Source organism: Vicia villosa, linkage group LG6, assembly GCF_029867415.1.
Source record: "Vicia villosa cultivar HV-30 ecotype Madison, WI linkage group LG6, Vvil1.0, whole genome shotgun sequence".
In the NCBI taxonomy this organism is placed as follows: Eukaryota; Viridiplantae; Streptophyta; class Magnoliopsida; order Fabales; family Fabaceae; genus Vicia; species Vicia villosa.
In genome coordinates this window covers 95,867,369-95,881,732 of record NC_081185.1, presented here as the reverse complement: position 1 = coordinate 95,881,732, position 14,364 = coordinate 95,867,369, and the positions used below count along the sequence as shown (strand labels likewise).

General features: G+C 34.6%; 2 protein-coding genes across 2 annotated transcripts; both read left to right on the top strand.

Moving 5' to 3' along the window:
- Nucleotides 1-1,301: 1,301 nt before the first annotated feature.
- LOC131614174 (uncharacterized) lies at nt 1,302-2,855 on the top strand. The gene has a single exon (XM_058885798.1). It carries the CDS (start codon nt 1,302-1,304, stop codon nt 2,853-2,855), a length of 1,554 nt encoding a protein of 517 aa, XP_058741781.1.
- Nucleotides 2,856-6,495: 3,640 nt separating this feature from the next.
- On the top strand, nt 6,496-7,018 carry LOC131611912 (uncharacterized). Its single transcript, XM_058883741.1, has 2 exons — nt 6,496-6,799; nt 6,895-7,018. The coding sequence occupies exons 1-2, from the start codon at nt 6,545-6,547 to the stop codon at nt 6,973-6,975; spliced, it is 336 nt and encodes a 111-aa protein (XP_058739724.1). The 5' UTR covers nt 6,496-6,544; the 3' UTR covers nt 6,976-7,018.
- The last annotated feature ends 7,346 nt before the right edge of the window (nt 7,019-14,364 follow it).

Genomic DNA, 14,364 nt, shown 5'->3' with positions numbered 1-14,364 from the left:
ATATGTAGAGTTTTTTCTGTGTTTTTATCTATTTAAGGGTGAGCATTTAGCAGAGTCAATGATGGATTCTGTTACATTTCCAATTGTAAGGATTCTGATACATTAATTATATTCCCAAACTTCATCATTTATATATATAAAAAGAGACTTTAGGAAATAAAATGGGTATGTTGAGTCAAATTGGTCTTTTGTTAAATTAGCTTATGTGGTAAAATCAAATTGTACTTATTGTCTCTTGCATTTCTTTTCAATTGGTTCCATGTCCTAATTTGTGTGAGACATTTTTGCTTGATATTATACTCATTATCTCTTGCATTTGATAACTAAGAACACTTGTAGTTTGAAAAAATTGTAAAGAGAATAAAGTGTGTACCTTAAATGCCATGGAGGACTAGTATTTCAGAATACTAACGTAGTGTGTTTGTTGCTGAAGAGAAAATTAGTCATAAATGAGGAATAAAAGGTATAAACTTTTGCAATAAAACAAATATTGGTACTTGAACAATACAAGAAATAACAGTCTATAACTTCTTAATTTATGAATTAAAGATTAGAAAAATCCAAGACAAAGTGAGGTCGTGAGATGATATGAAAGTTGAAACCAATGCATGCATTCATATTTTAAACAGGTTTCATTTGAAATAAATTTATATATAGTGAATGTAGACCAAAAAACTTATAATTTCTCAAAGGGCTTATATGTGTACATGAAAGAAGGTTTTAGAGGAGATAATTTAATAAGTGTGTTAATTATAGGATAAACTACAAAAGATAAGTATTTTGTCTTCTACTATATGAACAAATCTCACACAACCAATTATTTTAATTATGCTTGTTCTTAAAGGATCATTATTATAGGATATACTACCACATATAATTATATGGTATTCTACTATAAGAATAAAATGTATTGATTTTTTGGAGTGTCATTGACTAGAGAAAATTAACTAACATTGAAAATTGAAATATATGATTGCTTGTTTTATATTTCCTAACCTAATTTTCAGTGGAATTTTCAAATTTACTTTTATATTAGATATCACCAATGTGACTTACTATGTTAACATCTAACTTGACAACCCTTGTTCCATTTCATGAAGGTTAAAAAGTCTTGAAGTTTCATCCTTTAATCAATTCTTGCACTTTTTTTCAATTTGAACTACGGTGAGTTTATCACTGAATTAGTGTTGTATTTTCTTGTGTGCGTTTATGGTTTAATATTGTTTTTTGCGCTTTTTATTCCAATACTCTTGCATTTACTTTAGATAATTTAGTTAAAATATTTCAGTTAAAATTTTCGAATGGAGAATAGAGAGTGGATACGTGATCCAACAAAAGAAAGTGACGAATATATTCGAGGGGTTAACGAATTTCTTGAATTTGCTTTTCAAAACTCGGCAGAAAATGGAAAAATATTGTGTCCTTGTGTAAAATGTGCTAATTGTGATTCACATTGTCGCTCAAGTGTTTACGAACACTTAACTGATCCGCGCCGTGGATTCCTTAGACGTTATACGCAGTGGGTATTTCATGGTGAGAGACCCATAACTTCAACTGGCACAACTGAACAACATTCTGAAATGGAGCATGACATGGACGGGTTACTTCGTGATGCTTTTGCGATGCCTCCTTTAGAAGAGACAATTTCTGGTGAAGGAGAAAGGAATCAAGAAGTAGGAGAAAATGTCAAGTTTTACAAATTAATGAAAGAGAATGAACAAGTTCTTTATCCAAACTGTAAGAAGTATAGCAAACTATCCTTTATGGTGCATTTGTATCATTTAAAGTGTCTTCATGGGTGGAGTGACAAGTCCTTCTCTATGCTATTAGATTTATTGAGAGATGCTCTACCAGAAGGGAATGTTTTGCCAAAGTCATACTATGAAACAAAGAAGATGATTTCAGGGTTAGGTTTGGGGTATGAAAAGATCCATGCTTGTCCTAATGACTGCATATTGTATTGGGATAAATATATAAAAGATCATGTATGTCCAAAGTGTGGTACTTCAAGATGGAAAACAACAAATAAGGATGTACAAGCTAATGGAAAAGAAACTTCTGAAAAGCGTAAAAAGTTACCCGCAAAGATCCTTCGTTGGTTTCCATTGAAACCGAGGCTGCAAAGGTTATTCATGTCATCTAAAATTTATGAATCAATGAGATGGCATCATGATGGTAGAGTGAATGATGGGTCTCTTAGGCATCCAGCCGACTCACTTGCTTGGAAGGAGTTTGACTCTCAATACAAAACATTTTCGTCAGATGCACGTAATGTTCGATTAGGGGTTGCTTCTGATGGCTTCAATCCTTTTAAGACAATGAGTATAACCCATAGCACCTGGCCTGTCATACTAATTCCCTATAATCTTCCTCCTTGGATGTGCATGAAACAATCATCCTTCATGTTATCTCTACTAATTCCAGGCCCTAAAGGCCCTGGAAATAATATTGATGTTTATCTACAACCATTAATACAAGAGCTGCAGGAGTTATGGTTTGATGGAGTAGAAACATTTGATGCCTACAAGAAAGAGACTTTCCAACTCCATGCTGCTGTAATGTGGACTATTAATGATTTTCCAGCCTATGCAAACTTATCTGGATGGAGTACTAAAGGTCAATACGCCTGTCCCTGTTGTGGTATTGAAACTTCTTCACGGTGGTTAAAGCACGGTGGAAAATTTTGCTACATGTGTCACCGACGTTGGTTAGCGCCTAACCACAAGTGGAGGTTGAACAGTAGGGATTTTGATGGAACAAAGGAGTCAATAGGTCCTCCTAGAAGACATGATGGGGTTGAAATTTCAAGGCAAATAAATGAAATTAGAGAAGAAGGTTTAGAGAACGGGGCATAACCTTGGAAAAAGAAGAGTATTTTCTTTGATTTGCCTTACTGGGAATACAATGTATTGCGTCACAATCTAGATGTGATGCACATTGAAAAAAAATGTTTGTGATAATATAATTGGTACATTGCTTAACCAAGAGGGAAAATCCAAAGATAATTATAAGGCACGTGCTGACCTTGTAGATATGGGCATAAGAAGTATGCTTCATCCACAACCAAGTCCCAATAGTAGTACAAAGCTTCTACCTAGAGCATGTTATCAAATGACTAACAAAGACAAAGATGCTTTTCTGAGTGTCCTCGAGAATGTAAAAGCTCCGGATGAATGCTCATCAAACATCTCACGTTGTGTGCATCTCAAACAACGAAAGATATTCGGCTTAAAAAGTTATGATTGTCATGTTCTAATGCAACAACTTCTTCCGGTGGCATTAAGGGGTTCATTGTCGGATAGAGTCACTTCTATTATTATCGACCTTTGCAATTTCTTCAAGCAAATATGCTCTAAGGTACTTAATGTGGATTTTCTTGCACAGTTAGAGTATCGAATAGCTTTAACACTTTTTCAATTGGAAACAATCTTTCCTCCATCCTTTTTTACCATTATGATGCATTTGGTAACTCATTTGGCATCTGAAGCCAAGGTTGTTGGTCCTGTACAATATCGATGGATGTATCCTATTGAGAGGTATGGGTTCTTAACACATCATATTAGTTAAGTCTCTAAAGAAGTTATTATTGATGCTAAAACAAAATTTACTTTTAGGTTTCTGCTCACTCTTAAGTCATTTGTACGGAATAGAGCACACCCGGAAGGATCAATTGCAGAAGGTTTTATGGCCAATGAATGCTTGACCTTTTGTTCACAATATCTAGCTGGTGTGGAAACGAGGTTTAATAGACCAAGCAGGAATGATGATAATTCTACATTGAAAGATGGCGCGACCTTTCTACATCCTGTTGGAAGACCACTAGGAAGAAAAAAACAACAAAAGTTTGAGTTAGGGAAGCGCAAGAGAGTGAAAAAAATTCAGCTTGATGAAAAAGAGTTAATGCAAGCTCACAGATATATTCTTTCTAACTGTGATGCAGTCGCTCCCTTTATAGAGTAAGACACCAATCATATTTCACTTTTATACTTGTGTTTCTATTGTTTTTACTCTTCTAATTATGTTATCATTATTTTTAGAGAACACATTGGACTTCTTAAGAGACAGGCTCGTCCGCATCGGCTGTCACAACTTGAAGTCGATAAACAACATAGCACAAAATTTAGTGATTGGTTTCGAAAGAGGGTGAGCGTGAAAGAGGGTGATCGGTTCATGGTATGCTGTTTTCTTTTGTTTCAGCCATGCGGTTCTAGTCTACATTGTTTCTGTTTTCTTGCTTGTGTTTTTTATTAGGTGTGTTATAAATTGCAGAACATACATATCCATTGTCATGTTTATTAGGTGTGTTATAAATTGCAGAATATACAAAAAAAGCTCACATGTGGCTGCTATATTCATTAGTAGAATATGTGTGATGAAATATTTATTTTTCTTAGTAAATAATGAAATATTTATTTTTGGTATTGCGTTTGCATATCAAGTCTAAGTTGCAATTTGAATTTCTTTTATGTGAATAGAAATCTAAGTCAGCTTGTTAGTTTTTTCTTATTATTATATTTTGATTATATATTGTTGTTGTCAACTTGTTAATTGAATGTATTACAGCAATGACAACAAAGAGAAAATTGAATATTAGGAGTCGTAGGTCAAAAGACTCCAATCTTATCTCATGCCAAGGAAGTAATGCTGAAGAAACTCATCCAATCTCATCTCATGCCCAAGGAAGTAATGCTGAAGAAACTCATTCAACCTCATCTCACGCCCAAGGAAGTAATGCTAAAGAAACAAGGCCCAATCCAAGTCATGTGGAAGCTGGCATACATGAGTCTGAAGACTCTTACTCTATTCCTTCTGATGTAAAAGCAGAAGAAGACCTACAAATTGATAAAGGTTTGAATTATATATAGATATTCTTATGTTCTTATGTAGAATACCTACAAATTAAAAGAGGTTATAATTATGTTTTAATGTCTTATGTTTTACTTGTAGATGTTCAACCTAAAAAAAAAAGAGGTCCAACAAGAATGTTAGATGTATGGGCAATGGACACTGACAGTTGCATAATTGTTAATTTGGACAAGTATGGTCGACCCATTGGTCCCGAAGGTACGACTCTTACTCGTTTCATAGGGAGTATGGTTCGAAGGAAACAATATGCTTCCATTAAATACAAGTCTTGGAAAGATATGCCTGACGAGGAAAAAGATGTCATGTTGGCACAAATAGAGGTATTATATATACAAATTTATATTTAAATCATGATGAACCAATTTTTTTATCACTAATGTTGTATTTAATTAACACATTACTTTTTCAATAGACTATATTTGAGTTTAATCCTCCTATGAATGACACTACAAGACAAATGTTGAAATTTGAGATGAATATTAAGTGGAAACAACGGAAGTGTGATTTAAAATCAATGGCATTTAACCGAAGTAAGACGGAAGAAGAAGTTGCATCCATTGTACCAGATTGTCGAGTTGACCCCGATCAATATCACGAATTGGTTCATCATTGGTTTTCTGACAAAGCACAAGTAAGTCAAATTGAAAATTGATTCTGTCATATTATAAAAATATTCGAACTTGGTTTCTTCTTTTGATTAACATTATGTTGTATCAATTGTAGAAAGTAAGTAAAATTAATAGTCAGAATCGTGCTAAATATGAAGATATTCATTGTATGGGTACCAAAAGTCTCCCAAAATTAATCAATGAAAAGGTTTGTTGATATTTGAACTTTTAATTAAATAAAATTGTATTTATAAAACAAATTACTTATAAATTGTTTGATTGATATTAGAAAAAAAAGGCTAAAGGAGTGTCGCCCACACGCAAAGAGATTTACATTGATACTCGTACTCGTAAAGATGGTTCTATTGTTAATGAAAAGGCTGCAAGATTTATTGTAAGATTTTCTTTCATTCATGCCTTTTTTATTTTCTGACTTGTACTGAACCGATGTTTGAAATTAATGGAGCTGGTGGTTTTTTATTTGAATTTTCTTGCTTTTGGATTTCTAATTAAGGTTCATCTCATTAATGGATTTAGGAATTTTAGCATGAATTTTTAGGCTCTGTTTTTTGTGAAATTGTGGAGTAGTAAACTTGGCTTGATGAGTAAATATGGATTAGTAAACTGCTTTTTAGGCACTATTAATATTGAAACCATATAATTTCAACAGTGATTTGGAATATTCAACTGTGATTAGAAAACTTAGAATTTCTAGGCATTGGTTTTTGTGAAATTATGGATTAATAAACTTAATATGATGAGTATTGTAACTACACAATCTATTGATTGTTATTGTAGAATATGTTGGAGTTAATTTTGAATTCAAAAGTGGTTTCTTTTATGGATTTGTAATGTTATTGTTTATGTTTTAATTAACAATTGGGTTCAACCTCTCTACTATTTCTTGGTTGATATTCTCTTTTCTATTTGACAAGTATTGGTGTTCTTATTTAGTTCTTCCCATGTTGCATTTTTGTCTTATTCTATTTATTATAATATTTCAGGAAGAACTAAACAAACATAATAATGAGGCTGAAATTTCTCAATCGGTCCAAAAGACACAAACTCAAATGCCTTGGAAGGATGACATTTACTCCCAAGTAAAAGGACCTGAAAAGAGGGGACATGTGCGTTGTATAGGCAATATTCCGAAACCTAAAAAATCAAAAGCTTTTTTGTCCGAAAATCAAGAGTTGAGGGATGAACTTAAGAAAATGCGAGAAAGTCAAGAGAGGACAAATGTGTTTATGGAAAATATGATGTCAGTGATACAAAATCGATTATCTCAAGAAGATTTGAATGTTATTTTACAAGCTGCAAGACAGGTATATCATATTTTACTCTTTGAGTTCATATTTCAAATCGTATGAAAATATTCATTAAGTTGAGTTTGTAACTTATTTTATTTTATTTTCAATAGGCTACAGATGCTTCTAGTGCCCCAAACCAGACAAATTCTAAAAGTCCATGCCCGGATGATGATGAAAGAGAGGAAGATTAGAAATTAGTTTTATATTAGATATGTTTGTGTTTTTTGTTAATTGACATTATTTTGATGTTTGTAAGACTCCTATTTTGACGATATAATTGAAATTTTCTTGATATTGCTTTAATTTTTATGTGGTGCATACAAAAATAAATTTGATTATTAAAAAAATATTAATTACAGTAAAAAAATATTTGTAAAAAAAAATTAAAAAAAACCCTATACCAACAACTATTTTTGTCCTATACCAACAGCACTGCATGGCGGATGAAGTTATTAAGTAGTGTACTTAAGCGTTGCTATAGCTCCGAAATTTTGACCAACCCCTCCAAATTTCCGTTGGTATAGGATTTTGGGACGGAAATTTTCCGTTGGTATAGAAAATTATAGTTGACGGAAGCAAACGTCCGTTGGTATATGTTTTTTGCCTTTTACCAACGGTTTTTGTATCTTTACCAACGGTTTTTTGCCGTTGGTACATGTCAATTTTCTTGTAGTGTACCCATAATTGCGTAGCTTTGAGTTTTCTATCGCACTTGGGAATACATAGGTGTGAGATTCAACATCTTGTTAGCACCCTAATAAAAAACTTCTTTCCCTTGCAGGCGAGTCTCTCTCTCTCCACCGCATCGAAAACCTAAGACCACCACAACAAATCTCGCCTCCTAGTTTATCAGTCATTTTTGGTTCCACTGCAGAACATACCCATTGTTTTGATTAAAAATATATTATTAAATAATTATTTAAAAGATTTAGTTTAAAAAAATCTATCTTAGCTAATATATATTCATAAATACTTTTTATATAATAATTATACCGTTTGAATGTAAAAAGATATCATTAATTAGATGTTATAAGATTTTATTTTAAAACAAACACTAATAGATATGCATAAAAAAATCTTATATTGAAGTAGTTGTAAGATTTTATTTTAAAAAGATATTATCATTAAATGATGATTTAAAAAGATATAGATGTAAATATTTGATTTGTTTTTTATCTATAAAAAGACAACCACACTCTCATAAACCTTCCAAGTAATCAAACACCATATACAAATTTTTATTGCCTGATATTCATCGGTAATTTAGGCAAAATGTATTCATCAAAAAGTGATGAACCTAGATCAGATGTTGACGATTCTGTCGATCATTCTCAAGAAGAAAGTAATATGAGAAGAAATATGAAACATTATGGAAAGCAAATAGCTACTTGGGTGAATGATGATCCAAGAGAGGGAGGGAGATGGAACCACACTTAATGTCAAAACTCGTCCCCGAACCGGAGTAAACCGGTGGTATAAAGCCAAAAAAAAAAACTCGGTATTTTTAAAGTTTTTTTTTCTTTATTAGGAGCTCGTTCTAAGTTTTTGGTTAATTTGAAATTTGTTTTTTTTTAATTAGTAATGATGTTTGCTTCTCTCTTTTCACCATCTAATGCATGTTTTTCTTATGATAAAACTAGTTCATTAATAATATTTATAAAATTTAGTAAAACGGAATTACATATTCTTTGGTGTTAATCTTTTCACTCTCGAAAAAAAGGGTTTTGGAAATCTAGAGTTAGTCGGGAGGTAATTAGTCTTCTAAAAGATTGTTTCTTTTAAAATTTGAATTCGGGTTCTCTTTTTGTTTAAGTGGAGCTCATTAATCACTGAGATCAATCAATTAGTTAAAATTTAATTACATTAGAGGAAAACTTTGGTAGGAAAATAGATTGGTGAATTGGATTCTAGGAGCCCATTAATTAGGATGAGAATCAAACTCATTCATTTGAAATTTAAGTCAACTTCTCACTGACTGAATCAATCTATGTTGGCTAACTTTACTTTTAACACAAAAAATACATTAATTTTTTATTTAAACATGATCTTGGAGGATGAACTGAGATCTTACGGTGAAATTCTTTAGAAATTTTTTGAGTCGGGTGTTACCATTAAACACTCTTACGCCTAAATATGTGATAGGTGTATGTAAAAGGTGTTTTGAGTAAGAATAATGTGTTCTTCAATATGGGTCATTCTAAGGATTTTATGTTGGAGATCACTCCACACACAAGAGGAGAGATGAATTGTGCATGTTTTGAAAAACAATAATTTAAAATAAAATTATTTGATAAATTTGAGCATAAAACTAATTTGAAAAGAGCTTAAAGAATATGCAGCGGAAATTCAAAATAGAAAAATATTAGAAAATAAAAGAGATAAGTGAATAAAAATAACACTTGGAAATTATACATGTTCGGCCAAGAAGACATAATCATATCCCAGAGAATTGAGCTTTCAAGTATCTACTATGCTTTAGAGCTTTTATAAGGTTATGCCCATGAACCCCCTAAGTTATGTATTGGAGTCAGAAATGAAATAAGGAACGAAGATAATGGTGGATCTTCGCTTTTGATACGACAAATAGGGGGCTGACCTGCAAGGCTAATGTCGCACGCTCGCGAAAAAATGAACAGAGTCGCCACCAATATATTTATCCCATAAGGGAAAGGAATATCAGAAAACCTAACAAGGGAAGGAACAGGGTCTTGCGACCAGAGAATCAAGGTACGGGAGTCGGTTACGCGAGGGGAAGGTACTAGCACCCCTCACGCCCATCGTACTCGATGGTATCCACCTATGTTTGTTTCTATCTAAAGGGTGTGTACTATGTCTATGTCTATATGTGAATGAATGCAAAATGTAGGGAAAAGAAGAATTGTACTCGCACGGGCCCTACCCCGCTGCCTACGTATCCTTTTCAGGAATCAGAGTTACCGTAGCTCGGCTAAAGATTTTCTGTTTGTTTTTGTGTTTTTTAGTTGGGCGGCGTTAACGTTCGCGCTCTTGCATAAGGGGATCGCCTACGATGCGTATGAGCGGAAATAACGGTGCCCTTAAAAGAAGAAAAAGAGAGATTGGTTTGTGTCTTTTAGGGTAATTCCATGATGACGAGAACCCACTACAAGGTCTCGCATCACTTCCTTACTTTGTGTTAAATCTGACCATTTATTAGTGTTTTTTGAAGTATTTTTGGTTGGTGATTTTTAAGGGGATTTAATTTGTGACTTAGATCATACCAAAAGGATTTTGTTTGTTTTTTTGAATATTTAGAGAATGCACATCGAGGTCTACACCACAATCGATTCTCTAAATGACGGATAAGAAATACATCGAAATCTACATTCCAATCATTTCTTTTCCGTTTAGTAGAAATACAAAAAGGAGTTCTTTTGTGAATATTTAGAGAATGCACATCGAGGCCTACGCCACAATCGTTTCTCTAAATAACGGTTAAGAAATACATCGAGGCTTCACACCTCAACCATTTCTTCTCCGCTAAGTAGGAAAGAACATACATCGAGGCCTACGCCTCAATCATTTCTTTCCTACCATGAAGTATAGCAACGGTATGATCTTCATCGATTTTTATTAAGTATTTTAGAGTTGAAAAGAGAAAGAAAATGAGAACGGGAACTAAACCTATTTTCTAATCTAATGTTGTTCTAATTCCTATTTATGTACAAAAGGAATCTAAAATAGGCCAAAAATATGGCCAAAGTCAAGTAACAAAGTCACACAGAAAGTCATATAGAAATCAACATATAAATGGTACAAAAGCAATTCAAACATAAGTGCAAAATTAAACTAAAATACTATCATTTTATGGCGTTTTTATGAAGAACTTAAATGTCAAAATTAACCTAAAAACTACCATTTTTTATGATTTTTCTAATGTCAATGATCACGTAAAAATCTAACAAAGTGTTAAAGGTTTTATCATGTTTTTATCAACTAAGAAATATTAGAAAGAAAAACTATTGCGAAATAAACCTAAAATCTACAAATTTTATGCACTTTTTATATGATTTAAAATTGTTACTATGAGTTAAAAATGGGAACAAAACTAAATTAGGGTGAAAATCTAAACCACACTGTAGGAGGTGTACTAGTGGAATTCGCATGAGTTAAAGGAAAACTGGGCTCAGCGATGGGGGTGTGGAGATTAACAGATGATGAGCCCGTTTATCCAAACAGTGCGCTGGCGTTAGTATTGGGGTGGTACGGTTAGCAAGGCAGACATAAGCCCAAACATGGTATTCAAAAATGAAGCCCGCATCATTCAGCATTTTCTATTGTTATTATTAATGTTATACATGAATTCAACGTAACATGGCATCAATTGGGCACACTCAGACTTTAAGTCACAAAAGGACAAAACAAAGCATGAACCAATCCGCACTCGCCACATACCGGTCCAATGATTGCAACGAGTCAAAAATAAACCATAAGCTGGGAAATGTATCCAATAGGGACATGCCACGTAAGACAGAGGGGTGAAGCCCCATGCACACGCGGAGACGCCGGAGCGCAGCCTCCGGTCATCTTCTCCGGTCACGACGGCGGCGGAAGGGGATGAAATCTCCAAGAAATGATAAAAGCTTAAACCTTTCTACTCCAATTTTCACGCTGAAACTGATTCTAATGTTAGTTTTTGTTAAATCTTAGTCTACGCTTTAAACCGAAGTCTAATCCTAAGCCCTAACTTCTAAAGAAACCGGAAAGCGCAAGATCTTGGCACCAATACAATCCTTATGCCATGTAAAGCTTAAACACCCGATGCAAACATTCAGATGGCAGTCCCTTCACGTAAACCGCAACATAGCTTGAGAAAAAAACTGAACACTAATGCATATGGCTAACATGTTGAGAGAGTTTGGAGAAACTTACCTGACGAATCTTGGATTGTGAAGAACAGACAGGTTTCTACAGCAATATCTTTGTGCGAGATGGCGGTGACGATTGTTCGTTGATACCAAAAGCTTCCACCAATTTCTGAGAAATAAAATCAGAAGTTCTTGCAGCGATCTTGAGTTCGTTATCTCACTCGTGGTACCGCTTTGATGCTGAAGATATGCAAGGTGATGGTGATGATGCTTCGAGGAACAGCAGATGGAGCTGATTACTCCACGAAGGTGGTGATGGAGACGTGTTGATTCATGATGAAGAAGTGGAAGATGATGATGGAGGGTGATGGTGGTGGTTCAGAACTGTGGCGATGATGATTGATGATGAAGGAAGGGTTTGTTATGGTGGTTGGAGATTTGTTAGGAGTTTGTTACGGTGGTTGAAGGTGGAGAGGGTGAGGGAGAGTAGAAGAGAGTGAAACTGAAAATGGAAGTAAGGGTTGTGAGTGAAAAATGAGAAAATGAAGCGTGTCCGTGAAAGAGAGAGGGCTTGATGTTTATATATTAAGATGTGTGGCTCATGGTAACTTATGGTGTGTGTAGTGTAGAGTAGTATTTTCTCTTCCAAACTTAATGCATAAGTTTCATGCATTTGTGGTAACTCTCTCCTTGCTTTTTTCGTATGCAGAACTGTGTGTGGCTCATTTAAGGCAAGATGCTAGAGCATACGAAGTTTCTCAATGCGTGTTGGCTGAAGGATTTATGCTAGTGCTTTGTGCTTGAGTAAAAAACACCTGGGCCAATTCATGCCATGGAGCTGACTTTGTTCTTACATGGCTTCAATCACAAACTACCTCTTAAGTCAATCTTGTGATCAAAATGAAGAGGAGATGAAGGAGAAGAATGTTGCCGTTGGAAAGTATCGGCAATAACGGTTGCGAATGTATGATAATTAGCCTTCAAATGCTTTGGCCCTGACTGACTCAACCTGCAGCAACGATATAATGCCCAGCTGGCCAACCCAACAATGCCTGATCCATGACTTCACACCTTTCTAATTCAATGATCACTTACTCAAAAACTTCACTCTTGGTTCCTTGGTAAAGCTGGTACGCGATAGAGTGTGTTTCATGTTGGATACTTTGCGAATAGGTGATAGCAAGAGTAAGAAAATTAGTCCTAAACTCATCGTGTCGCTATTACAAAATCTTGCACGCGCGTGGCTCAGTTCTTGGCCCGGTGTCCTCTCAAGCATAACTTTCAGGGGAACAACTTTAATGCGCCTTATCTCCTTAACCATATGACCAAAAATCAAAATTCATAGCTCAATGGGTAGAGGGCATAGGAGTGAATAGATTTATGTGCCAATGGAATCTTGGAGATGCTTGGAACTCTTTGAAATCAGCTTCAAAAGTGACACGCCACATGCTTGTGAAAATGTCTCACGTGTCCCCTGACCTCTGGCCTAGATTCTTGTCAATGCACGGTTTAGTCAGAGTGTGACTTTGAGCACTCACAATTGATTCAATACCTACTAAATTGCCTAAAATCTTGTTTCAATGTGTAGAGGGTATGGCAAAGAGTAGATACACACCATGTTTGCATTCTCAGAGTTCTTGAATTGCCCTAGAATTGGCTTCATATATGGCACACCACATGTTTGTCAAAATGCTTCACGTATGACCAAAAATCTGCCTAGCTGAATGACTTGAACAAATGCATTTCCTCTAACTTCAAACCAATATAACTCTTGAATCAAGCTTCAAATGGAAAAACGCCCAACTAGAGAATTGTAGAGGACTATGATTTGAACACTTTTGATGTTGAGCTTGTCTTAAAATTCTGTCGTTTTCAATATGATAATTGAACCTGAAGTCAGCTGCCCAGCCAATCGGGAATTCACCCAAAAATTCTTTAGTGTAGAACTTTCCTCTTTTGGCAAGTTTCCATTTCAACTAAATTTCCAAATTTGGCAGTTTTGATTATTTCTTGATTTTTCTCATTTCCTTGACTTTCTTTGACCGATTTTCCACCAAAAGTCAATATTTGAATAATTCTTCTGATTTTGACCCAAAAGTCAACTGTTCTGATTTTCTCTGATTATTGGTGGAATTCTTGATTAAATCTTCTCCAGTCACATCCAGCCAAATGAATAATCTTCCTTGATCAGTGTGAAAGTTTCTTACTCATATAGCCAATCCCTGATTTAATTTTGACCAGAAATTCAACTGGTTGACTTTGGTCAAAGAAACCCTGATTAAGGTGGCCAAATGATTCCCAAACTTGCACATCTTCACCAATACTCTGAATTGAGGGAAACCCTAATTTCAAGGGGTCTTGAGTATAGGAATGACACTTCACATTGGGCTCCAAAAAACTCTTTTTTCCTGATTAAGTACCAATGATATGAATGTATGCAATGACCTGACCTAGATGGATGTATGCTCAGAGATTGTAAACCAGATAAATAAGGGTAGGACAAATTTGGGGTATGATAGCTGCCCCTATTTAATCGTCTTATACTCGAAAGTGAGATTGGCGCTAGCCTTTCGAACATTCGAGGTAGAAGAAGATTAAATATCAGAGTACCAGAAATTTGTCTTAAAGAGAAGGTGGTGTAAGTGTTATTCTTAGTTTTGTATTTGATATCTGCTGGGGAAAGAGAAATTTTGCTTTTCTGATGGGAAAGTTTATGGTGAGTAATGGTTGAATGGAGATAGCTTGTAACGTAGC

What these genes read in the sequence shown, in the direction of transcription:
- LOC131614174 (XM_058885798.1), top strand. Translation starts at nt 1,302, where the DNA reads ATGGAGAATAGAGAGTGGATACGTGATCCAACAAAAGAAAGTGACGAA.
- LOC131611912 (XM_058883741.1), top strand. Translation starts at nt 6,545, where the DNA reads ATGCCTTGGAAGGATGACATTTACTCCCAAGTAAAAGGACCTGAAAAG. An exon ending in TTTTACAAGCTGCAAGACAG is followed by an intron (nt 6,800 to 6,894) that starts GTATATCATATT and finishes TATTTTCAATAG; the next exon opens with GCTACAGATGCTTCTAGTGC.